Genomic DNA, 26,196 nt, shown 5'->3' on the forward strand with positions numbered 1-26,196 from the left:
TGTTGTAATAAAAACATTTCACTTCTTACAAAAGATTTTGAAGAAGATTATCAACAAGGCAATGCCAGACATTTGTCATGATGCTGCTTTGGGGTTTAAGGGGCTCATAGTACCTCTTTCTCAAATCCGTGTTGGGCATGAATTACATTCTATTTGAATTTCTATACAGAGAGATATGCTACCCAGGAATTCCCTCAGTAGAAAGCAGGGGGTCAGGTCAGATCTCTCCAAACTGCATTTGTAACACCACTCTGGGCATCCTAGAAAATAATGTGAAGCTAAGAATAGTGTGAGAAGACCCTGAATAACACGAAGCTCACCTGAATTATAAACATACCCTGAAAAGTATAAAAACTTAATATTTTCTTTAAAAAATTTTTTAAACATTTATTCATTTTTGAGAGAGTGTGAGTGGGGGAGGGCCAGAGAGAGAGGGAGACACAGAATCCAAAACAGGCTCTAGGCTTTGAGTGTCAGCACAGAGCCCGACGCAGGGATTGAACCCACAAGCAGTGAGATCATGACCTGAGCCGAAGTTGGATGCTTAACTGACTGAGACACCTAGGCGCCCCATCCCCCCAAAAAACCCTAATATATTTGATCAGTAAGTAAACTCCTGCAGGAACAGATTTTTTTTTTTTTTGGCTTTGAGACATCACAGCATAAGAATGCAATTGCCAAATAAAGAAATTCCTAAAAAAAACTATTTGTAATGTTTATTTTGTAAACACTCATTCTACTAATGAATCAATTTCCTGGTTCCTGGTTTCCAAAATAATTTGGATTTTGATAATAATCAACAACAATCTAATAGAATTGTGTTCAGACTGTTACTAATGCCTATCAATGGCTAACGGTGCATGTTAAAGTTTATCAATTAGTAAATATAGGTATTGGAATATTTTTTACATGTAAAGAATGTTTTCATTACAAGTATAATTAACAAAAGATTGACTATGCTTATAAAACTTTTTAAAAGTGTCAACTCAGATTTAATCTAATTTTCTTATGGCCACAGTATTGGTAAAAATAAATAATCTCACTTGAAGGAAATTAGTATTCTTCATGATAAAAACATAAATGAGAAATAAATCTGCCAGCTTCTCTGTAGCAAAATGTAATTCTTCTTTTCCTCTCTGAGAGTACATGTGAGAGGCACATGTAAATATTTCATATTACTCCACGTAAAAAGCTCAATTATTGACTAGTAGGTTGATTTTGTGGGGCAATTATTTTGGGCATTTCTCCCTTAGTGATGATATTTAGTATTCAACATATCTTCAAATCCTAAAAACATATTATTAGACACAAATGGAATCCCCAAAATGATTCTTTTGCAGACTAACAATGCTGCCAGGGAAATTTTTGGTTATTCCATGAAAAAAATATTTTCTGGTATAATGATCTGAAAAGTGCAGGATTAAACAGACTGATTTATTTAACACAATTCTTCTTTGTTTAAGACACATGGGACATCTCCAGAAGCAGAATACAGTAATGTAGTGTTTCTTAATTTATTGCTGTGGTTAGGAAACACTTTGGCTAACACTGATGTTGGTATCTTGTAATATACTGGTGACCTATAGAAAATGGTGGGGAGGGGTGCCTGGGTGGATCAGTAACATGGGGCGCCTGGGTGACTTAGTCGGTTAAGCGTCCGACTTTCGCTTAGGTCATGATCTCGCGGTTCGTGGGTTCGAGCCCCGCGTCGGGCTCTGTGCTGACTGCCAGCTCAGAGCCTGGAGCCTGTTTCAGTCTGTGACTCCCTCTCTCTCTGACCCTCCCCTGCTCGCGCTGTCTCTCTCTCTCTCTCTCTCCTAGAAATAAATAAAACATTAAAAATAAATAAATAAATAAATATATTTTTTAAAATTTAAAAAAAGGAAAATGGTGGTGAGATGCTGAAACACTGATTACATGTGAAGTTCCAGCAAATAGCTCTTTCTTTACCTCTGTACTTCTGCTGCAGTTGATGAGACACATTTATATTTAAACACCTCTCACTAAATTTTAAATCCTTGTATTCCTTGTGAGCCTGGAGACTTCTTAAGACGAAGAGATGTCCAGAACATTTTAGTTTTCCATGAACTTTTTTGCAATTAAAAGAGTTATTAGATGACTGAATCTAAGAATAGTAGTTAAAAATACTTTTAAAGACATAGCAAAGTTTGCATAAAAACATTCCAGGGGAAATCAGCCCATTTATGAACACTTTCACAACTTTTTAAATAGATTAGAGTTATCTGTCTTGATATTTTAACAGAAAGATTACTTTGCCTGTATTTAACAGCCCTTCGCAACATAATCATCCTATGTGTATAAGGCTTGTCAGGGGTTCTAGAGAACCCAAAACTTATCTAGATAAAGTAGTGTGCTAACAGCAAGTTATTGGTGGAACTGGAATGCTTTGAAGCCCATTGAAACTACTCCTCTATGGCAAGAGTAATAATGAGTGGGAATTGTGAAATTCATATGAGTTAGTTCATGTAAAACATTTAAAATAATAACTGGAATATTATACATGAACTAGCATTATTTTTTTAAGTTTATTTTTGAGAGAGAGTACAATCTGGGGGATGGGGTATAGAAAGAAAGAGACACATCAGGGAAAAACAAATCAAAACCACACTGAGATACCAACTCACGCCAGTCAGAGTGGCTAAAATGAGTAAACAGCATCAGAGAACTCTAGATGCTGGCGAGGTTGTGGAGAAACGGGCACACTCCTACATTGTTGGTGGGCATGTAAGCTGATACAGCCCCTCTGGAAAACAGTGTGGAGGTTCCTCAAAAAATTAACAATAGAACTCCCTTAGGACCCAGCAATAACACTGCTAGGAATTTACCCAAGGGATATAGGAGTGCTGATGCATAGGGGCACATGTACCCCAATGTTCATAGCAGCACTCTCAACAATAGCCACAACATGGAAAGAGCCTAAGTGTCCATCAATGGACGAATGGATCAAGAAGATGTGGTTTATCTATACCATGGAATACTACATGACAATGAGAAAGGATGAAATCTGGCCACGTGTAGCAACATGGATGGACCTTGAGGGTGCTATGCTGAGCGAAATAAGTCAGGCAAAGGAGGACAGATACCATATGTTTGCACGTATAGGAGGATTAGGAAGAACTTAACGGAGGACCATGGGGGAGAAGAAGGGGGGAAATGGTGGAGGAAGGGGAGCGAGGCAAACCATGGGAGACTCTTGAATGCTGAGAACAAACTGAGGACTGATGGATGTGGGGGGGAGGGGAATGATGGGCATGGAGGAGGGTGCTTGTGGGGATGAGCACTGGGTGTTATGTGGAAACCAGCTTGACAATAAACTATTTGTAAAAAAGAAAAAAGAAAGAAAAGAAAGAGAGAGAGACACACATACACACAAAATTCAAAGCAAGCTCCAGGCTCTGAGCTGTGAGTACAGAGGCTGTCATGGGGTTTGAACTCATGAACTGTGAGAACATGTCCTGAGCTTAAGTCAGACACTTAACCAACTGAGCCACTCAGGTGCCCCACATTAGCTGGCATTATTATAGCCAAAGTCATTCAGCTCATTGTGCTGTATTTGAGATTGCCCAATTACCAAACTGCTTTACAAATCTTTGGGGAATTGTTTTACTCGCAGCCTTACAACCAGATGCCAGAATGGATATTGCACAAAGTAAGATCCGAGGAATCTCCCTGGAAGTGCAAGTGAAATCTAACAGCTGTATTCCCTTCAGCCAAAGAACTCCATAGGCTAGGACAATCAGGGAGGGATTCCACTTCAGGCAGGCATTATTCCAAAAACTATTTGACTTAGATCTGTTTTTTTTTTCACGTTTATATATTTGTTTTGAGAGCGAGTGTGCGCACATGTGCAAGTTGAGGAGGGGCAGAGAAAGAAAATGAGGGAGAGAGAGAAAACCAAGGAGACTCCCGTGTTGTCAGTGCGGAGCCCAACATGGGCTCCATCTCACAACAGCGAGATCATGACCTGAGCCGATATCAAGAGTCAGATGCCTAACTGACTGAATCACTTAGGTGCACAGATGTAGATCTGTTCTTATGGGTATAACTTTCTGGGTGTGACTAGTTATTCAAGCATGGTTCTACTGCAGAAAAATGGACATCAACTTGTTCAGTCCCCATTTCATTAGTAAGAGATAAGCCTACTAGATTTGGAGTCATATCTGCCATTGAGAAAACTTAATGAGAATTTTCCTCCAGAATATCTGAGCCAGTCTCATGATTCCCTCCAACAAATGTCCAATCCTATTTTAGTGATGTGATCGCATATTGCTCCAATATGTTTTACTTCATTCCCCTTTCCTTTTGGTATTTGTCTTACCCCATATACTTACATATCACTTACTAGACTTGTCCATTTGACTGACAGAAAGTCTTTTAAATATAATACTTCCTTTTCTTTCTTTTTGATAACACTAATGACTTCTTGCCTAGACTCATATACTCCTCCTAACAGACTTCCTCAAAATATTTTCCTCTCTATCTCATTTAGGAGAACATCACTAGGAGCAACCACAGTCTACATGTTTCATATAATTAGTTAACAACATAGACAATAACCCCTTAATGTAATACAAAAAAGAAAAAATAATAGATACATAAATTATATGATAGATTATATCAACTAGTGTAATACAAAAAGATAAAAATAATAAATACATAAATTATATGATAGATTATATCAACTAGTGAAGACAGAGATTGCTCATAGGGTAGGATTCAATGAGAAGATTATTTCTGAGCACAGACGTACAGAAAATAGGGGAGTTAGTCATGCAGAAACCCTGATGAAAGATATCTAGGCATAGAACAGTCAGTCAAAAGTTATATGGTGAGAATATGCTTGATATGGTGAGAATAGAGTCAGAGAGAGTGCTTGGGTGAGATGTGGGAGTAGGCCATCAGGAAGTGAATCTTTCGGTGCTTTGTAGGCCATCATAAAGACTGGCATTTGTCTACACAAGAAGAGGAGTCATGGAAAAGTTTCGAGTGGAGGAATGTTGACTTCAGTAATGAAATATCACTTTCCTGTGGGCCATAAGTGGGCAAGTCTATAATCAAAGGGATAAATAAGGGGGCTAATGCTATAATTCAGGAAATAGATGATGGTGAGTCAGATCAGGATAGTAGCAATGCAATTGGTAGAAACCATCATATTTAGAATATTTTGGAAGTATAGTTAACAGCATTTGCTGATATTTTGGATTTGTTCTATAAAAGAAGGGAAGAGTTGATGATCCTGGAGTTTAGGCCTGAGAAAATGAAAGGATGGAGGGGTCATCATCTGGTAGGGAAAGACTATAGGTAGAATTGCCTGTGTAGGCATCAGTTTGGGACATGCTTAGTGGGACTGATCTCTGAGAAATCCCAGAGGAGATCTTGAAAATGTAGCTGGGTCCAGGAGGCTGGAATTTATGAGTTATTTGATCTGGAGCTGGAGATGTAAATTTGGAGTTCACACCACAGAAGCCTGGATGAGATTCATAGGGGAGTAAGTATAAATACCAGGGCACTCCCAGACAAGCAAAGTGTGAGAAAATGTAGGTCCAATACAAAACTGTGAAGGAAGAGACATCAGGGGAAGGAGAACCAAGAGAGGAGCGTCTTGGGAACCAAGAGAAGAGGTAAGAGGAATCATAGAGAGACAAGGAGGTTTAGCATTTTAGAGGTCCCAGGTAACCTTTCTGAGAATAGTGTTGGTGGAGCAGTGAAGAGGAAAACCTGGCTGGGGTGGGCTCAAGAGAAAGGCATGGAGGTACCAGGTAAGTGAGACTAGAAGACTCCTTAGAAGAGTTTGCTGCAAAGGGCACAAATAGGGCAGTAGCTTGTGGAGGAATAATACTCTAGAATATGGAAGAATAAAACCCTCCATATCTACCTTCTAATCTTTCCCACCTGCTTTATGCCCAGGAAGCTTCTGTCTGCACCACACCATATAAGTTTCCTGATTCTTGGCTTCTGGCCATTGGGGGAAAAGGACAGATAATATGAGGTAAAGGAGGTTAAGGCATGTATTCTTAGACTCCCGTCCTGCCTCAGTGAGGCAGTTTGGCTGGATTCTCTGCTGAAAGTGATATAGCTGTTATGCAGCCCTTTCACTGCAACTATTTCTCCAGATTCCAGTAACCACTCCCACTTATTGCCTCTTCAGCTAAGTGGTAATAGATTCCCAATATCACTAACTCGAGGTTACTGCAATATATCTATATTAGTTTCCTATTGCTGTTGTAACGAATGACCACAAACTTAGTGGCTTGAAACAACAAAAAATTTTATCTTATAGCTCTTCAGTTTAGAAATATTACATATCTTTCTTGGCTAAAATTATGATGTCAGTAGGGCCATGTTTCCTTCTAGAAGTTCTAGAATTTGTTTCCTTGCTCTTTCCAGCTTCTAGAACCACCCATTTGCCTTGGTTGGTGACCTTTTCCTCCATCTTCAAACCCAGCAAAGTTGTACCTCTATGAATTTCTTCCACAGTCACATTTTCTTCTGACTCTCTTCTTCTGCCTCCTTATTCCACATTTAACCCATCTAGATAATTCAGGATAAACTCTCTGTCTTAAGGTCAGCTGACTACCAACCTTAATTCCATTAGCCACCTTAATTCTCCTTTGTCAAATAACATGATAACATGATGTATTCACAAGTTCTGGGGATTAGAAAATGGACGTCTTTGAGAGCTATTATTCTGCCTACCACAATGCCTTATTTAAGTATGTCATAAGCCCTACCAGCAAGATTGTATAAAATTTCTTCCCTTCATTAACTTCTTCTTAATTACACATTTGTTTGTGCCTTTTTTTTTTCATGCTGGAGAACTTATTGAAACCATTTTTTAAAAAAGATTACTTAAATAAAAGTTTGCTTTTATGTAGATGGTAGTAATGATCCAGTAGAGAGTAAAAAATAAATAGTGTGTGAGAGAGGGAGATGTGTTGGAGCAATATCTTGTGTAGGGGAAAAGAAACAGAACCTGGTGCACATGTAGATAAGCAATGGGGATTGCAAGAGGTAGGCAAAAGTGTGGATGTTCTCTGAATTTCTCAATATTCTAGGAACAGTGAGGAGCAAGATCACTAGAGGAAAGTCAAGAATGCGGTTGGAACCAAAAACAAAATAGGAACTGGCCATCCAGGGAAGTGGAAGAATAAATAGACTGGAGCGTACATTTTAATAGAGGTGATATTACTCCTATGGGAATGAAATCTTTTTTGGGAGGAGAGGCAATCTTTGATATTGCTATGTGTAGTCCTCTAAAAGGACATAATACATGAAAAGATATACAAGCATATCATTCATATCAGTATTTCTTTTTAAAAGTTTTTAATCTTTATTTTTGAGAGAAAGAAAGAGAATGAGTGAAGGAGCAACAGAGAGAGAGAAGAAACACAGAATCGGAAGCAGACTCCAGGCTTGGAGCTGTCGTCACAGACCCGGGACTGAAACTCATGAAACTGTGAGTTCATGACCTGAGCTGAAGTGAGATGCTCAGTCGACTGAGCTAGCCAAGGGCCCCTTTAGTATCAGTATTTCTAAGGGAAGTGATTAATAATATCTAAAAAGACACCTTAGGAGAGGTGATAATGAATAAAAGATTGAAAAACGCTGGGCACAATGTAATATGATAACCTTAAAACTTTCTTGAAATTCATGGCCAATAAACTTCAAAAGATAATGTTGATGGAAAATAGTGTGTTTTTATTTATTATTATTTTTCCTCCATAATGCTGCATGGGTGTGGTGTGGAGTGGGCAGAGGGCTGGATTTCACCAGAGTTGGATCGTGTGCAAGAATAATAGGAAAAGGGAACTGAGAGAGTGTGTAAAAATGGTTGCAATAATTTCGCCAGGGTTTTCGACTGGGGAAATAGGAAATAGTGTATTCCGGGCTGCTACTGATAAGCATGGCAGCAGGGGAGATGGCAAACACCTTAGGCCCACGAGACGTTTAGAAATGAAGAATGAAAATCCATCATTTACATCTCACTCTCATCTTAAACAACATCTGATTTATTAGAGGCAAGTGAGTTTAATTTTTAATATATATTAATGTCTTTAGAATATATTTTTTGCTTATTTTCTAAAGGGGAGAGAGTGATTTATAAGATTCAACATAATGTGAAGTTTCAAATAAAAACAGAAGATGTCAGAGAAGAGGAGCAGATGGAGAACATCTGTCTATCAATGCCAATACATTCATTGACTTCATGGAAAAAGTGAAAAACAATTCCTGGGAAACATTCATTTCTTATTCATAAATGACTGCCCTAAATATTGCTTCTATATTGCATGGAATTTAGTTTAATATAATGTCTATTTGTTATCCTGGTGTATAAATTCTTAGTTTGTTCATAAGTCTTTTATGACTACCATGATTTTCTAATGAGACTGAAAACTCCTTGCTGCCACTGAATGTTTTCCACATTTAAAAAAACCCACACTAATGTAATAGCACTCCAACCAGTCTTAAGGATTAACTTACTGAGAAGCCTGGCTAGAAGTTTGTCAATTTTGTTTATTTTTTCAAAAAACCAACTCTTGGTTTCCTTGATCTGTTCAACTGTTTTTTCTATATGGCTTATTTATGCCCTGATTTTTATTATTTCTCTTCTCCTACTGGGTTTGGGGTGTTCCTGTTGCTCTCCCCCTAGTTCCTTTAAGTGCGCTGTTAGATTTTGTACTTGTGCTTTTTCTAAGTTTTGAATAGGCCTGGGATGCAATGTACTTTCCTCTTAGGACTGCCTTTGCCGCATCCCATAGAGTTTGGATTGTTGTATTTTCATTTTCATTTGTTTCCATGTATTTTTAAATTTCTTCTCTAATTGCCTGATTGGCCCATTCGTTCTTTAGTAGGGTGTTCTTTAACCTCCATTTTTTTGGAGGTTTTCCAGACTTCTTCCTGTGATTGATTTCCAGTTTCATAGCATTGTGATCTGAAAGTGTGTATCGTATGATCTCAATTCTTTTATATTTATTGAGGGCTGCTTTATGTCCCAGTATGTGATCTATCTTGGAGAATGTGCCATGAGCACTTGAGAAGAAAGTGAATTCCCATGACCTCAGGATCTAGATCATTTTCTCACACCATACACAAAAATAAACTCAAAATTGATATAGGACATCAATGTGAGACAGGAAACCATCAAAACCCTAGAGGAGAAAGCAGGAAAAAAACCTCTTTGACCTCAACCACAGCAATTTCTTACTTGACACATCCTTAAAGGCAAGGAAATCAAGAGCAAAAATGAACTACTGGGATCTCATTAAGATAAAAGGCTTCTGCACGGCAAAGGAAACAATCCATAAAACTAAGAGGCAAATGACGGAATGGGAACAGATAGTTGCAAATGACATATGAGATAAAGGACTAGTATCCAACATTTATAAGGAACTCACCAAACTCCACACCCAAAAAACAAACAATCCATTGAAGAAATGGGCAGAACACATGAACAGACACTTCTCCAAAGAGGACATCCAGATGGCCAACAGACACATGAAATGATGCTCAGCGTCCCTCCTCATCAGGGAAATACAAGTCAAAACCACACTGAGATGCCACCTCACGCCGGTCAGAGTGGCTAAAATGAACAAATCAGGTGACTCTAGATGCTGGCGAGGATGTGGAGAAACGGGCACCCTCCTACACTGTTGGTGGGAATGTAAACTGGTGCAGCTCCTCTGGAAAACAGTGTGGAGGTTCCTCAAAAAGTTAATAGTAGGACTTCCCTATATCCCAGCAATAGCACTGCTAGGAATTTATCCAAGGGATACAGGAGTGCTGATGCATAGGGGCACATGTACCCCAATGTTCATAGCAGCACTCTCAACAATAGCCACAACATGGAAAGAGCCTAAGGGTCCATCAACGGACGAATGGATCAAGAAGATGTGGTTTATCTATACAATGGAATACTACATGGCAATGAGAAAGAATGCAATCTGGCCATTTGTGGCAACATGGATGGAAGTTGAGGGTGTTATGCTGAGCGAAATAAGTCAGGCAGAGAAAGACAGGTACCATATGTTTTCACTTATAGGTGGATTAGTAGAAACTTAACAGACGACCATGGGGGAGGAGAAGGGGAAAAATAGTTGGGGAGAGGGAGAGAGGCAAACCATGAGAGACTCTTGAATGCTGAGAACAAACTGAGGGCCGATGGGGGTGGGGAAGAGGAGAAGGGAGGTTATGGGCATGGAGGAGGGCACTTGTGGGGATGAGCACTGGGTGTTATATGGAAACCAACTTGACAATAAACTATTTAAGAAAAAAAATCCTGGTTGGAATCCCATATATAATTTTTTTTAAAATGATAGTTATTAATCTTAAAATAAATTTCTACCAGAATACATAAAAAAAAAAAAAAAAAAAAGGCGGGTTAATGTATTGCAAACGTAGGCACTCTTTGCTTGCAGACATAAACTCTTAATCTGTAGCCAAACTAACTTACTTTCCCCGAAATTTTCAGACCCCTGACCTTGAAGAGTGAAGAACCAAACTTACCCAGAACTTAAGTCCTGACTATATTTGAAAACAGCTGCCACTGATACCAGCAATTCTGTTCAGGGTCACATCAACACAGAACCAGCTTCCAGGGCACATGCTTCTCCTGCATACAGCCCCCCTCCCTTTTCCCATGCCTTCCCCTTTAAAACCCTCCATCTTCACCTGGACTGAGAAGATGATCTTTGAGATGTTACTCCACCATTTTCCCAGGTTGCCAGCTTCGTGTATAAAGCAACATTTCCTCTTCCACCATCACTTGTCTCTTGAGTATTGTTTTTTGTGCAGCAAGAAGCTGAACCTAAGTTTGGAACCAATTCTCTGTCTGGTAATAGTAACACCTAGCACATAATTGCTCAGACTATTACCTTGACTCCACAGGCCCTCTATTTGCTACTTCCCTGTGCTGATATTCTCTTACAGTGGATTTCAAAACCACTTGGCCAGTTGTGTTTTACTTGTCTTTGCATTTCCTATCCTTTGACATCATCTTTCAGGGAACACAAAGGGTGGAAAAACAGCTTCGATATCCCTCATTTAGTTACCCTCCATTGGGCTGCCTTATACCCAAAAGGTCTGCTACTGCATTACAACTTTTCAGGGAGCAGAATTACATTCTTAATGTAGGTGACACATAATTGGGAAAAAGCATCTCCAACACACTTCCTTTCTTGTTGCATCCACAGCTCATTTAAATAAATTATGATGTTCTATTCTTTTTATCATTGTTTAATATTTAAACACAGATGCCATTTCTCACCTTTACCACCAGGACACCTATTAGGAAGTTTTGCTTTTCTCTGTTAATGAGATAGCTTTTCTGACTTATTTTAATGTGGAAATGTGCTATATTTTACTCTCCTATCAAAAATTCAGACTATCCTTTAAAGGTATTTACCACTAATTATCATAGTTTACATTTTAATCTTTATTATTAGTGAAAAAATTATTATGGGATTTTAAGAGCCAATAAACTATTCACATTAACATTAAGGTCAGTAGAAATGGAGACTTTATTTATTTATTTATTTTATTTTTTATTTTTTTTTTTTACAAATAGTTTATTGTCAAATTAGTTTCTACATAACACTCAGTGCTCATCCCCAAAGTGCCCTCCTCCATGCCCATCCCCCCCTCCCCCCCACATCCATCAGTCCTCAGTTTTTGTCAGCATTCAAGAGTCTCTCATGGTTTGCCTCTCTCCCTTTCCCACAACATTTCCGCCCTTCTTCTCCACCTTGTTCCTCCGTCAAGTTCCTCCTAATCCTCCTATACGTGCAAACATATGATATTTGTCCTTCTCTGCCTGACTTATTTCGCTCAGCATAACACCCTCAAGGTCCATCCATGTTGCTACACATGGCCAGATTTCATTGTTTCTCATTGCCATGTAGTATTCCATGGTATAGATAAACCACATCTTCTTGATCCATTCATCTGTTGATGGACACTTAGGCTCTTTCCATGTTTTAGCTATTGTGGAGAGGGCTGCTATGAACATTGGGGTACATGTGCTCCTATGCCTCAGCATTTCTGTATCCCTTGGGTAAATTCCTAGCAGTGCTATTGCTGGGTCATAAGGGAGTTCTATTGTTAGTTTCCTGAGGAACCTCCACACTGTTTTCCAGAGGGCTGTACCAGTTTACATTCCCAAAGCCTTCTGCACCCCACACCCTGGCAAAAGAAAATTAATTGCAAAATAGTAGGTCATAGGCATAAATAAATAATCAAAACAGACAAAAAAATCCCATAAAACAAAGCAAAAACCTCTATAAAACAAAAATTCCCAAACATCCAAATACATTAATAGATGAATCACTTCTTTTCATCTAATTACATACTTCATAATATGCATATAATAGTCACTTAATGAAGTCAAATTGGGGGATTATTATTTTCAATATATTAGAAAAGAAATAAAAGCTTAAAATAAAGTTTAGAGTAAAGGATAGAAAGAAACTAGAAATTAAAATGCAAAGGACATTTCACACCAACTTCTTTCATGTTGAGATTATCAATAATATTTTATTCTTATTAGGTATGTGAAAAGTTGTACAACTCTCATCATAACTAAAATCAATTTATATAAATATAGTCAACATTGGGAATCCTAGTTAAGTTTACGGATATGATGCAAATATAGACTTAATTAAAATTTTGATTAGAAAAGGCAATTCTGATCATCCTTTTCCCATACCAATTAAAACATTAAAAATATTTTTACTTTTGAATCAGTTGTTTTGCCTCAGATATCACTGAGGCATATGATTACCCAAATATAAGTAGTTAAAACATATGCATGATGGAATTTTACATTAAGGGTCTGATTATATGTAGCCTTAGGAATCAGGGAAGAAAAGTCAGACTTTTTTTGAAAGTTATACTTTCTTAAATTAAGTCCTACCTGCAGATGTTGTTACAATTTCTGAAGTGTTTCTGAGGCCCATAAAGTCAAACTGATAAAGGCGCCAGGATTTCTGATCAGCTGCCTCAACTGAATTTTTTCTCCATCTATAAATCATTTCTTCTTTGGGGTAGCCATCTGAAAACACAGAACAAATATTTACCTTTGAATACATAAGTTTATAAAACATTAATGTCAAAATTATAATTCTGTTCATTTGACAGAAGTTAAAATTTTAGGTCATATTTCTTCTAAAAAATTTACTCAAAGACACTAAAACTCAAAAATTAAAGGGTAAAGGCCATTCAACCCAGAGGGTTCCTGCTGCAGATCTGCATGATCAGCAAGATATTCTCAGTCAGAAGTCTAGTCGTCATCTGTGTGGACCCCCATATAAGGGGGCTACTTGTCTCTATTTCTTTAACTGTGGTGACTTTTAGTCACCATAGGCTGTGGTCAACTTTCAAAGAGTGGAGATGCTGGTCAGAGTGTCACTAGTTTCCAGACTCTGAGATACAACTATCTGGCCTACACCACCTTCACCTTCCCTAAAACTTAGTCCATTCAGATCTCAGGAAAGACTAATTTAATAAGGCAATCACTCCAGAATTCCAGGGGTCAACTGACTCTCAGTCCTGCTTGGATCTTTGTTAGAGACCAACACTCACCTTATTAATCTCTCCAGGAAACAAGATGCTATTGTGTTTCTGCTGCCTTATGCCTAATGTGGCAACCTGTTCAAACCCAGGTGTCATGGACAGGTGTTGTTAACAGGGCCCTGTAGGCTTCCTGACCCAAGCACAAGATTGTCCCAATTACTGCTTCTCAACTCCTGGGTCCCCACTTCTGAACAGCACTTGGGCAACTCTTACTTTTTGGGGTACTGTCCTGTGTCCAGGCTCTATAACAAGGTATGTGGGATAGGGCATGCCTCATCTAAAAGCAGGCCTATAACCCATGTTGTCACTCAACACATGACAACATTAGTATTGTTAGCCCTTCACTGATTCATGTAGACACTGATGGCATGACTGTGGTAGTAGGAAATGTATGCATTTATATTTAAGATGGTAGCGAATCCTGAATATAAAAAGCACCATACTGGTATGCACATACTAGTACAAACATATTAATAAAGCAATTGAAAGTTCCTAATTAAACATTGCAAAGATCAGTTTACAAAATCCTTAAAGACAGTATGCATTCTTGGTATTTTCCCTTCTGCCCATCACTGCTAACTTGGCTCCCTCATTCAAAGACTAAAATAGAGCACAGGTATACCCCCAGCTTTTTTTTTTTTAATGTTTTATTTATTTCTAGGGGAGAGAGAGAGACAGCGTGAAAAGGGGAGGGTCAGAGAGAGAGGGAGTCACAGACTGAAACAGGCTCCAGGCTCTGAGCTGGCAGTCAGCACAGAGCCCAACGCGGGGCTCAAACCCACGAACCGCGAGATCATGACCTAAGCGAAAGTCGGACGCTTAACCAACTAAGCCACCCAGGCGCCCCTACCCCCAGCTTTTTTATTGTGTATTGTACTGTGAAATTATTGTCACCAATGCTGGTATAATTTCTCTCCTTTAACTTGACAATGTTGATATCAAGGCACTAAGACTCGGCTCCAGACATTTCTATGAAGTAAACAGACATTTTACTTGGCCATTAGTCACTGTCCTGCTTGCTTTATCTTCCTATCAGACTGTCATAAAGGATTTTATGCTATAATTCTTTCTTTTTAACTTGTTTCATTAAACAGATTTATTGACATGCAATCTGCATACATAAAACATGCACAGTTTAGTGGTTTTTAGTATATTCTCAGAGTGGTGGAACTATTTTCATAATGTAATTTTAGAATATTTTCATCACCTCAAAATGAAACCTCAGATCCACTAATAGTCACTTCCTATTCCCCTTGCACACATCACACACATCACCTGTCTCATCCAGTCCTTGGCATCCACTAATATATTTTCCATCTATAGATTTACCTATTTGGGACATTGCATATAAATGGAATCATACATGTTATCTTTTAAACTGACCTCCTTCACTTAGTGTAATGCGCTTAAGTTTCACTCATACTGTAGCCCCATCAGTTGTTCACCCTTATTTATATTCTACCACATGAATATACCATATTTTGCTTACCCATTTGTCAGCTGATTGGCAGTTTGCTTGAGTGTACTTCTACAATCTTATGAATAATGCTGTTATGAACATTTGACATTTAACAAATAAGGAAGAATTTACTCAAGACTATTGTAATAGGATGGGGCACCTGGATGACTCAGCCAGTTAAGTGTCTGACATTGGCTCAGGTCATGATCTCACAGTTCATGGGTTCGAGCCCCACATCAGGCTCTGTGCTGACAGCTCAGAGCCTAAAGCCTGCTTTGGATTCTGTGTTTCCCTCTCTCTCTGCCCCTCCCCAGCTCATGTTCTGTCTTTGTCTCTCTCAAAAATAAATAAGTATTAATTTCTTTTAAAAAAAAAAAGACTACTATAATGGAGAATAAAGTTAGAACTCAACTCCATCAAAATAAAGAACAATAGAATTTGTTTGTTTGTTTTTTAAGGTAGGGTGAGCAAGTGGAAAGCAACAGGAGGATATTACAAAGAGGTCATAGTCCACCAGTGTTTGCTGATAAGCTTCACATATCTTTATGATGAGAGGTAATTTTGCAACTTGGAACAAAGCCCCACTGAAGTTAGGCTATTACCTTCCTATAGAAACTAGGAGATTGGGATATTGCCTTTCTTGAATATATTTTGAAGAGATGGCTCCCAGATCCTTGAGAAAGTCATTTATTATGAAATTAGCAAGAACCCTTTAAAAAGATTTACATCTCAAAGTGTCAGAGAAAGAACTTATAATTACATTTTTTAAAAGTAAATGCTGTCAGAGAAGGAAAGTCAGGAGCCTAGCAGGAAAAGGCTTGTGTGAAGTTTAGTCAAGGTGAGGGGTACTTAAAGCATCTTGGTCACCAGGTAACCTCAGCATGGTGTACAGTAAAACAAAGTAAAAATGTATTTTCTGCTGCTACTGTCCTACTTCTCTGCTTGTCTTCAAGACAAAACTTCTTGAAAGGGCTACTTATTGTCGTTGTCTCTGATAAATCACGTCCTGTTCACTCTTCAATACATTCTATTACTCCATCTAATGCTCTCCTGTGACTAGTCAACATATTACCAAATCCAGTGTTCAGGTTCTCCTTCTGTAACTTACTTGATTTCAGCAACATTCAATAGAATTAACTCCTTCTTCTTGAAACTATATTCCCTTGCTTTCTGTTTTCTTTCACCCGCTTCACTTGATGTTCCTTTCCTGACTCTTTTGCTGGCTTTTCCTTTCTGATGTCTGAAAGTTGAAGTGCCTCAGAGTTTGACCTGGACTTCTTCCTTTTTTTTTTTTTTTTTGACAACACTTTCTCTCTAGGTAATATTTTCCTGCTCATTATGTTAAGTACCATCTTTATGCTGATGACTCCTATGTCAATGCCTTAGTGTTGACATTTTTCTACATCTCAAGAATCAGGTATCCAGCTCTCTTTTCTCATAGGATGTCTAAAAGCACCACATGTTTAACCTGTTTCAAGGACAAATTTCCCTTCCCTTAACTCAAACTTGTTTCTTTTCCACTTTTCTACTTAAGCAAATAGCAGTATTATCCACCTAATTGTGCAAGAGTTATGAACACCTGTGTATGAGATTTTGTGTTGACTTAGGTTTTAAATTTGCTTTGGGTATATAAATAGGAGTGGAATTGTTGAGTCATAGAGTAACTATATTTAACATTTTTTAAAGTTTATTTATTGGAGTGCCTGGGTGGCTCAGTCAGAAAGTGTCTGACTTTGGCTCAGGTCATGATATCATAGTTTGTGAGTTCGAGCCCTACATTGGGCCTGCACTGGGCTCTGTGCTGACAGTTCAGCCTCTATGCTGACCGCTCAGAGGCTAGAGCTTGCTAGAGCCCCCCTCTCTCTATCCTTCCCCAGCTTGCAATCTCTCTCTCTGTCAAAAATGAAGAAAAGCTAAATTTTTTTAAGCTTATATATTTTGAGAGAGAGAGAGAAAGAGAGAGAGAGAGAGAGTTAGCATGCATAGGAGACAGAGCGGGGGAGGGACAGAGCAAGAGAGGGATAGAGAATCCCAAGTAGGCTTCCCAATGTCAGCTCAGAGCCAATGTCAGGCTCCATCTCATGAACCATGAGATCATGACCTGAACCGAAATTAAGAGTCAGACACTTAACCAACTAGACACCCAGGAGTCCCTATATTTAATATTTTTGGGAAACTGCCAAACTGTTTTTCAAGGCAATAACTTAAAATCCTACCAGCAATATCTGAAGGCTCCAATTTCTCCATAGCATTTCCAAAATTTGCTAATATATGTATTTCTAATTATAATAGTCACAGTGGGTGTAGGTTGCTAAAGTGGTAGGTTGCTGTTTAACTTTCACTTCCCTAATGACTGATGATATTGAACATCATTTCATGATTTTATTGGCCATGTATATGTCTTCTTTGGTGAGGTATTCAAATTTTTTGTACATTTTTAATTTGGGTTATTTGTTTTCTTATTGTTGAGGCTTAAGAGTTATCTGTATATTTTGTGTGAAGTCCATTATTAGGCATATTTTACAAATATTTTCTGGTATTCTATGGCTTGTCTTTGGATTTTCCTGCATTTTTGAACAAGAGTTTTTTAGTTCTAGAATTATTGGTTGACAGTCTTCAGCTTCAACATTTTGAAGGAAATTGTCTGGTCTCCATGGTTTCTGTTGAGAAATTATCAATTTGACTCTGATGTGGATAGGTATGTATCTCTTTGAGTTCTTTGGAATTTGTTGAGCTTCTTCAGGTTGATAGATTTTCAAATAATTTTGGCCCTATTTCTCTGCTCTTCTTCTCTGAGACTTTCATTAAAGACATAATGATGTGCCATGGTGTGCCTGAGATATATGAGTTTCTATACATTTTCCTCAATTCAGCCTTCATTTTGTTTCTCTTACTAGATAACCTTTACTAGTCTGTCTTCAACTCTGCTCAAATCTGTAGTTTGTAGCTGGCTAGTGTTTTTTTTTCTTTCAATCATTGTCTTACTTAACTTCAGAATTGGAAATTATTTCTTTTTACTAGTTTCTCTTTTTTTCTTTTTTCTTTCATATGTCTTTATTTTGAGAGACAGAAAGTGAGCAGGGAGGGGCAGAGGGAGAGAGGGAGACACAGAATCTGAAGCAGGCTCTAGGCTCTCAGCTGTCAGCACAGAGCCCTACACAGGGCTTGAACCTACAGACTGTGAGATCATGACCTGAGCAGAAGTCGGACACCTAACTGACTGAGCCACCCAGACTCTCCTCTTTTTAATAGTTTCTACCTTTTTTATGGATACTCTCTATTTAGTGAGACTTAATTATACTTTCCTTGCCCTTAATTCATTGGACATGGTTTACTTTAGATCTTTGAATGAATGTAGAATAGCTGACTTAAAGTCTGTCTATTACATCCAATACCTGAGACTCTTCAAAGATTTTTTTTGACAGCTTTTATTCCTGTGTATTGGTATGCTTCCTTATTTCTTTGCAGGTTTTGTAATTTTTCACTGGAAACCAGACATTTTAGATAACGTATTAGAACAACTCCAGTATCTGAATCCTCTTTCCACTCAAGGGGTGGTTGCTGTTTCTGGGTTTTTTGGTTTTGTGCTTGTTTTTCATTTTCTTAGTGACTCTTCTAATTTGTAAATCTGTATTTTCTACAGTGTGTAGCAACTGAGTTTCCTAACACTTTGTTGACTTTATGCTCTTGCTTTTGCTTTTAAGCCTGGTCTCTCCTAAGCTTCACTTTTAGTTCATTATAATTCAGTGGTCGGCCAGTGATCAGTGAGAAAGTTTCCTTAAACGTGTTGCCTATGAGAAACAATGAAATCTGGCCATGTGTAGCAACATGGATGGACCCTGAGGGTGTTATGCTGAGCGACATAAGTCAGGCAGAGAAGGACAAATATCAAATGTTTGCACGTATAAGAGGATTAGGAGGAATTTAACTGAGGAACAAGAGGGAGAAGAAGGGGGGAAATGGTGGGGGAAAGGGAGAGAGGCAAACCATGAGAGACTCTTGAATGCTGAGAAAAACTGAGGACTGATGGATGTGGGGGGGAGGGGGGGTGGGCATGGAGGAGGGCACTTTGGGGATGAGCACTGGGTGTTATGTGGAAACTAATTTGACAATAAACTATTTGTAAAATAAATAAATAAATAAATAAATAAATAAATTGAAAATTGAAAAAAACAAAACAAAACAAAACGTGTTGCCTGTATTTCTTTCTAATTCTGCCATGGAGATCTTTTTGTGGAGTCATAACTTCAAACTTTAAACAGTTTAAAGGACAGCCTTAGCTTTAATTTTCTGTTTGCACAGGTCCTCAAAGCCAGAGGTGAATGGCTGGACTTTCTCCATTACTAAGTCTTTCCTGGGCATGCACACAACTCTGCACAGGTGCACAACATTCTTATAGATCCCCAGGAATTTGCTGGAGCTTATCAAAGTTCCTTGTAATATAGGTCTTGCTTTAGTTTTGAGAGGAGGGGCTGGTCTTCTGTTTGCACTAATTAGTATCACAAACTTAGGCAGATATAATATTGTCAGATTTCCAAATTTTTTTCTGTGATGCTTTAGTGAATCTTAAATTGATTTTATTTAAGCGGAGCTGAGCTCTGAGTCAAGTCAAAAGGACACATCACCTAGGGGATGAATTTTTTTTATTTTACTAGAATACTGCTAGTTTTGACAAAATATTGACTATGCTCTTGACATAAAGTTCTTTACAGAGTACCCAAAGAGATCTATCCTCTCCATTCATTGTGAATAGACTTCTCTCAACGTCATTCTACCTGACTTCTTTTACAACTTCCATTCTTATTTCTAATTCAGAAGGCCTCCTGTTGTATCCTCCCTTCCCCAAATAATCAATACACAGTGATCATCACCTTCACCAATACCACCACCACCACCACTATCATCATCATCATCACAATCATCATCATATTTCTGTCACATATAACTGTAATTATGTGCCAGTCAATGTTCTAAGGGCCATGGGACCTTACTTGTAAGAGTCTAAAGTCCTGAGAAGGGCATAGAAACTTTTGTTTTTGGATAATTTTGAATCATTTAGAGAAGTCTTCCCATTCCTATTTGTTTCCTCTTTCTTGGTATTTTTGTTGTTATGTCTGACATGCTGAACCTCAACAACTTCATATTAGTAAATTGATCAATCATTTCTTTCTTTAATTTATTTTTGAGAAAGAAAGAGAGAGAGAGACAGAGATGGAGAGAGATATAATCCAAACTAGGCTCTGCTCCATCAGTACAGATCTAGACACAGGGCTCAAATCCACAAACTGTGAGATCTTGACCTGAGCCAAAATCTAGAGTCAGATGCTTAAGTGACTGTGCCACCCAGGCATCTTTCATCAATCATTTCTATATTTATCTCTGTATTGATGCTTAAGTAATACTTCCTTAAAATATGTTCAGATAAGTTTTTACAAAATTTAATTATAATTATTTTATAGTTTTATTATTACATTTTTAATTAGTTATTCTGAAATCATTTTGAGCAGGACCCTTCTACGTAAATGTAGGTTCTGTGTATGTGTATATGTATACGTACATATTTGTGTGTGTGTTTTACTTCTGTGTATATATGAAATTAACTAATACTACTTGATAACAATTTTAAAAGAGAACATGCTTTATGGTTATGGAAATAAAATTTTCATATCAACAAAGTTAATTACTAATCTTGCCCATCAATCTGTCCAGCTGGCTTCATGTTGTAGTAATGCTACTGAATCTTGCATTAAAAGCCATGACCACAGTGAATATGCCTGCTTTTCAGTCTCAGTCCTTGGCTCCCATGATGGAGGCCCTCTATTTGGATCTTATAAAACAAAGCATTTTCAAATTTTTGAAGCTAGAAAACAATGTTAAGAAAAAAACTAGGTAAGAAAAAGAAGACAAAGATTTTAAATCTTTACATGCTTTTTCTATTAATTGTTGCTTTGTTGTTTCATTAAAACAAAGATATTTTGTTTTTAACCATCAGTTCTTTCACACACATTATGAGATCTAGCTTAATACTTAAATGATAAGTTTGGGTATAATATTTACTATAATATCATATAGAAACCAAAATCCTAGCCATAACCATATATTCCTCTGGAATCCAAATCTGATCAGTCTCATTTATTTCTCACTTGACTTGTTTTATCTGCTTATGGTAAAAATGTGAAAATTATTTCTTCTATCTTACTTCATATTGAAGTATATAAAAGTAGGCTTTTGATTAAAGAATCTGATCAATCACCTTATTACATTTAATAGTTCACATATGAAATAAAAATATCAATGATTCATGGACCAGACATTTATAACTTCAGTGGCTGGTCAAGTTTGTCATGAAGATTACAGTTCCTTCTAGCACAGACTTAACAAACAACAATATTCCACAATTTGATAACATTTTCCTTTGTAAAAACTTTCACCTTCAAGTTCTAATTTTCAAAAATATAAGTATTTTTCTCCTTTTCAGTAGTTTCAAGTTTTTCTCTGAAACAATTTAGTTCCCATAGAAGAAAAATTTAATATATTGTAGAAAGAGTACCTGTGTGAGAAAGCACCAGGTCAGGTGGACACAGTGGAGTCCCACCACAACTTTAACAACCAGATATTGTCAGTGCTTCTCAACCCAGTCCAGAGTAAAAATGAAGGAAAACACCCTAATTATTTTTATTTTTATTTTTTTTTTTAAATTTATTTCTAGGAGAGAGAGAGAGAGAGAGACAGCGTGAGCAGGGGAGGGTCAGAGAGAGAGGGAGATACAGACTCTGAGATATGCTCCAGGCTCTGTCAGTCAGCACAGAGCCCGACCCGGGGCTCGAACCCACGAACCGCAAGATCATGACCTAAGCGAAAGTCGGACGCTTAACAGACTAAGCCACCCAGGCGCCCCCCTAATTATTTTTATATAGTAAGTATAACAATTATAGACAACCTGATAATGGATGCATAAAAAAACAAATCTCACTTACAAACACTGATGCAAAATCTCAAATGAATTGTTAATTCTAGAACTATTAGAATTATATATTTATTATATATATATTATATACATATATATAAGTATATATACATTAGTATTTATAGATACATGTATATATGTATAGTATGTTATTAGTAGAAACCAGTTATTTAATTACAAAGAAAACACTACAGACTTTCCTTTTCTTTTTAAAACAAGTAAACATCCATTATCTTCACTATTACTTGTCATTATATTGGATCCATTAACCAAAATAGTTCTAGCAAAATAAATAAATAATAAGACACATACAAATTAGAAGGAAAAATGTGGTTTTGCCTTTAGAAGACACAGAAAAATCAATGGATAAATTAACATGAATAATTTTTAAATATCATAAAATAGCTAAGTATAACTTAACAAAAATATGCAAATTCTATAAGCAGTCCATAAGTTACTACTGAGCCAAAAGTAAACTGAATAAACAAAAGACAAGCCATATTCCTGCTTAATGGGACTCAAAACCATAAAGGTGTTGATTTTACCCAAGCTAAATATGTTCATTTGAAGTGATCTCAGGAAAATCACTAACTTTTTCTTTTTTCTTTTCTTTTTTTTCTGTTTCCAGACAAGTTGATTATCTATCAGTTTTACTTGGAAATATATTAAGAATTACCAGGATAGCGGTGCCTGGGTGGCTCAGTTGGCTAAGTGTCCAACTTCAGCTCAGGTCATGATAACACGGTTTGTAAGTTTAAGCCCTACATTGGGCTCTGTGCTGACAATCAGAGACTGGAGCTCTCCCTCTCGCTCCTTCTGTGTCTGTCTGTGTCTCCCTCTCACTCTCTGCCCCTCCCCTCCTCACACTCTGTCTCTCTCTCTCTCAAAAATAATAAAATAAACATTAAAACAATTTTTTAAAAAGAATTACCAGGAGAAATGCATTGAAGGGAACCAGTTTTCTTAGATTATTAAATATTATTAAATATTTGAAAACTGTATTTATAAAATATCACATAGACTATACGAAACTCAATTTTGCATTAGTACATAACAGACTAAGGAAACAAGATAGCTGAGGTTCTCCTGGAATTAGTATATGGCAGCAACTGAAATTAATAAGAGGAAGAAAGAGTTTATGATCTGTGGAAGCCATATGAGAAAAATATAAATTTGGATGCATTTTATACCACCCACCAGAATAAATTCCAAGAGGGTCAGAAAATCCCATAGAAATACTAGAATAGAAATATGAATGAATTCCTTTACAACTCTAGATTAATAAAAATTTTCCTAACAATGACTCAATATCCAAGAAGAATTTAAAAACATATTTATAAAATTGGCAACATGAAAAAAATGATTTAGCACAGCAAACACTATTATTTAAGGAAAGTAAACATGACAAATAAGTTGAGAAAAATATGGTTAATATATCACAGAAAAAGGATTAATTACATTAATAATGAATGACGCTTAAAAATGAGAAAAAGACCAAAAATCCAACAGTAAAATCTATGAATAAACAGTTCACAGACACCAAACTTCACTCCATATAAGAAAAAGGAGTAGCTGCTGGGCACCAACGAATTGTTCTGAAAATGAATAAATAAAGGACAATATGAAGTTTGTTCAGGCGCCCTCTGAGGACTGAATTTGAGCTAAATAAATGCCAATTAGGGAAACTTCTCTTGTACAGACAAACCACAGCTAACAAATACAGGAAAAAAGTGATATAAATAAATACGCCTCTCTGTAGCCTCTGATGGATCTGGGAGTCTTTCTCAGCATCACTAAAGAAGGACAAGAAGACTTGCTCCTTCTGCCATGATGTATCAAAATTACACAGAACTGCCAATGAAGTGTTATCCTAAAGAGTTGAAACTAAAAGCTCACTAAGGCTCTAGAGATAACTACCAGTTGTAAGAAATGTGGGGAATACATGACACCATGAAAATATAATCAGCCAAATCTAGGATATGTGCAACTTGACAGGCAAGATAGCCTCATTTCTACCCAAATAAATAAAGGAAGCTGTACAGACTAAAATAAGCTTGAGAGAAATATCAACCAAATGCAATGTGTAGACCTTGATTGATACTGATTTGAAATGACTGTAAAAAAGACCCCTGCACAAACTGGCCATGGATTGAGTATTCTATGATACTAAGGAATCACTATTAACTTTGTGATAATGACAATGAATTAGCAGAGGTGCATATCAGTTAGACGAAGTGTTTATTGGAGAATCCATAAGATGGCTAACATTTGCTTAAAGTATTCTTTAACAAATGAGACACCCTAACCCAAAAGAGCAAAATGTTGATGTTGGGTAACTAGCACATGGGGTTTCACTGCACTCTTCCCCCTATTAAAAAATAAAAATGTCTGAGAAAATCTTCATGCAATTTGCAAACCAAAACCTATATTTAGCCAATAAAATCACCATTGGAAGCCTAAGAGGTTTATCAAAATGAAAATATATGAGCAGGTTAAAAACAGTAGCACCACTCGGGGCGCCTGGGTGGCTTAGTCGGTTAAGCGTCCGACTTTCGCTTAGGTCATGATCTCGCGGTTCGTGGGTTCGAGCCCCGCGTCGGGCTCTGTGCTGACTGCCAGCTCAGAGCCTGGAGCCTGTTTCAGTCTGTGACTCCCTCTCTCTCTGACCCTCCCCTGCTCACGCTGTCTCTCTCTCTCTCCTAGAAATAAAAAACATTAAAAAAAAAAAAACAGCAGCACCAGCAATCCTACACTTTGGATTCAGACTCTGCCATTTATATGCTCTAAGTGAGACATTAGATCGCATTAAGTGAGACACTCTCCAGGTTTTAGGCTCCTAGTTTGTGAAATGTGGAGAACGTGGATGGGATACCTACCTTTTAATAGTGTAGTAGTACTGAAAACTGCACATAATTCCATGTTATGGGGTGAATGTTTCTGTCTCTTACCACCTACCAAATTTATATGTTGAAGCTGTAACCCCCAATATGTTGATATTTGGATGCGGGACCTTTGGAAGGTAACCAGTTTATGAAGGTGGAGCTCATTCTCTCTCTCTCTCTCTTTTAATAAGTACTTTTATTATTGTATAGATTTCTTACTTTGTAACAACCATAGGTTTTTAAAACAACATGAGAAGAAATTTAATTTATTTGATCTAATATTCCATTTCTTTTAACTCTTTTCATAATATGTTTCATTCCTTACATCATGTCACAAATATCTTAGAACTTAACATCTAGCATACATGGTATGAAAATTTATCCACCATCCTTCTTCATCTCTTCCCTTCCCTTCTTTCATTTCCCTTCCTCACCACAGCAGCTTTCATTCTCCTGCTCCACATGAAAAATTAAAATGTTGATCATAAGAAGCAGTGTTTTGCCTCTCTCTTACAAAAAAAAACAACAATTAAAGTGTCCTAACATTTCCCTCAGAAATCAGATTTGGTGTGCTATTTTCAAACATATATTTTAGTTTCTGTGATTTTTGCTACAAATAAATTTGAAAGCATTATTTTGCAAACAGAAGGATAATAAGATTCTTTTTTGGGGGGATCTATTTAATTTTATTTTTTTGAAGGTTTCATACCTTTTTTAAAATTTTTACAAATAGTTTATTGTCAAGCTGGTTTCCATATAACACCCAGTGCTCATCCCCACAAGTGCCCTCTTCCATGCCCATCTCCCCGCTCCCCCCCACATCCATCAGCCCTCAGTTTTTTTCTCAGCATTCAGAAGTCTCTCATGGTTTGCCTCTCTCCCTTTCCCACACCATTTCCCCTCTTCTTCTCCCCCATGGTCCTCCGTTAAGTTCTTCCTAATCCTCCTATACGTGCAAACATATGGTATCTGTCCTCCTTTGCCTGACTTATTTCGCTCAGCATAGCACCCTCAAGGTCCATCCATGTTGCTACATGTGGCCAGATTTCATCCTTTCTCATTGTCATGTAGTATTCCATGGTATAGATAAACCACATCTTCTTTTTTTTTTTTTTTCTTTCCTTTCTCCTTTCCTTTCTTCTTTCTTTCTCTTTACTTCCTTCCTTCCTTCCTTTCTTCTTTCTTTCTTTCTTTCTTTCTTTCTTTCTTTCTTTCTTTCTTTCTTTCTTTCTTTCATTCTTTCTTTCTTCCTCTTTCCTTTGTTCAGAATTCCAACTTCTTTTTTTTTTCCCATATTATTT

The 26,196-nt window shown here is 37.3% G+C and overlaps 1 protein-coding gene across 2 annotated transcripts in view; it reads right to left on the reverse strand.

The window, feature by feature from the left end:
* Positions 1-26,196, reverse strand: part of GABRG3 (gamma-aminobutyric acid type A receptor subunit gamma3) — a 729,891-nt gene that overhangs the window by 73,038 nt on the left and 630,657 nt on the right. For both annotated transcript variants that reach the window (XM_039218219.1, XM_039218220.1), the window contains one exon: positions 12,929-13,066. In XM_039218219.1, coding sequence (XP_039074150.1) covers positions 12,929-13,066 — 138 coding nt within the window. The remainder of the gene's footprint in view (positions 1-12,928; positions 13,067-26,196) is intronic.

Source organism: Hyaena hyaena, unplaced genomic scaffold (genome assembly GCF_003009895.1).
Source record: "Hyaena hyaena isolate Hyena2069 unplaced genomic scaffold, ASM300989v1 scaffold_752, whole genome shotgun sequence".
In the NCBI taxonomy this organism is placed as follows: Eukaryota; Metazoa; Chordata; class Mammalia; order Carnivora; family Hyaenidae; genus Hyaena; species Hyaena hyaena.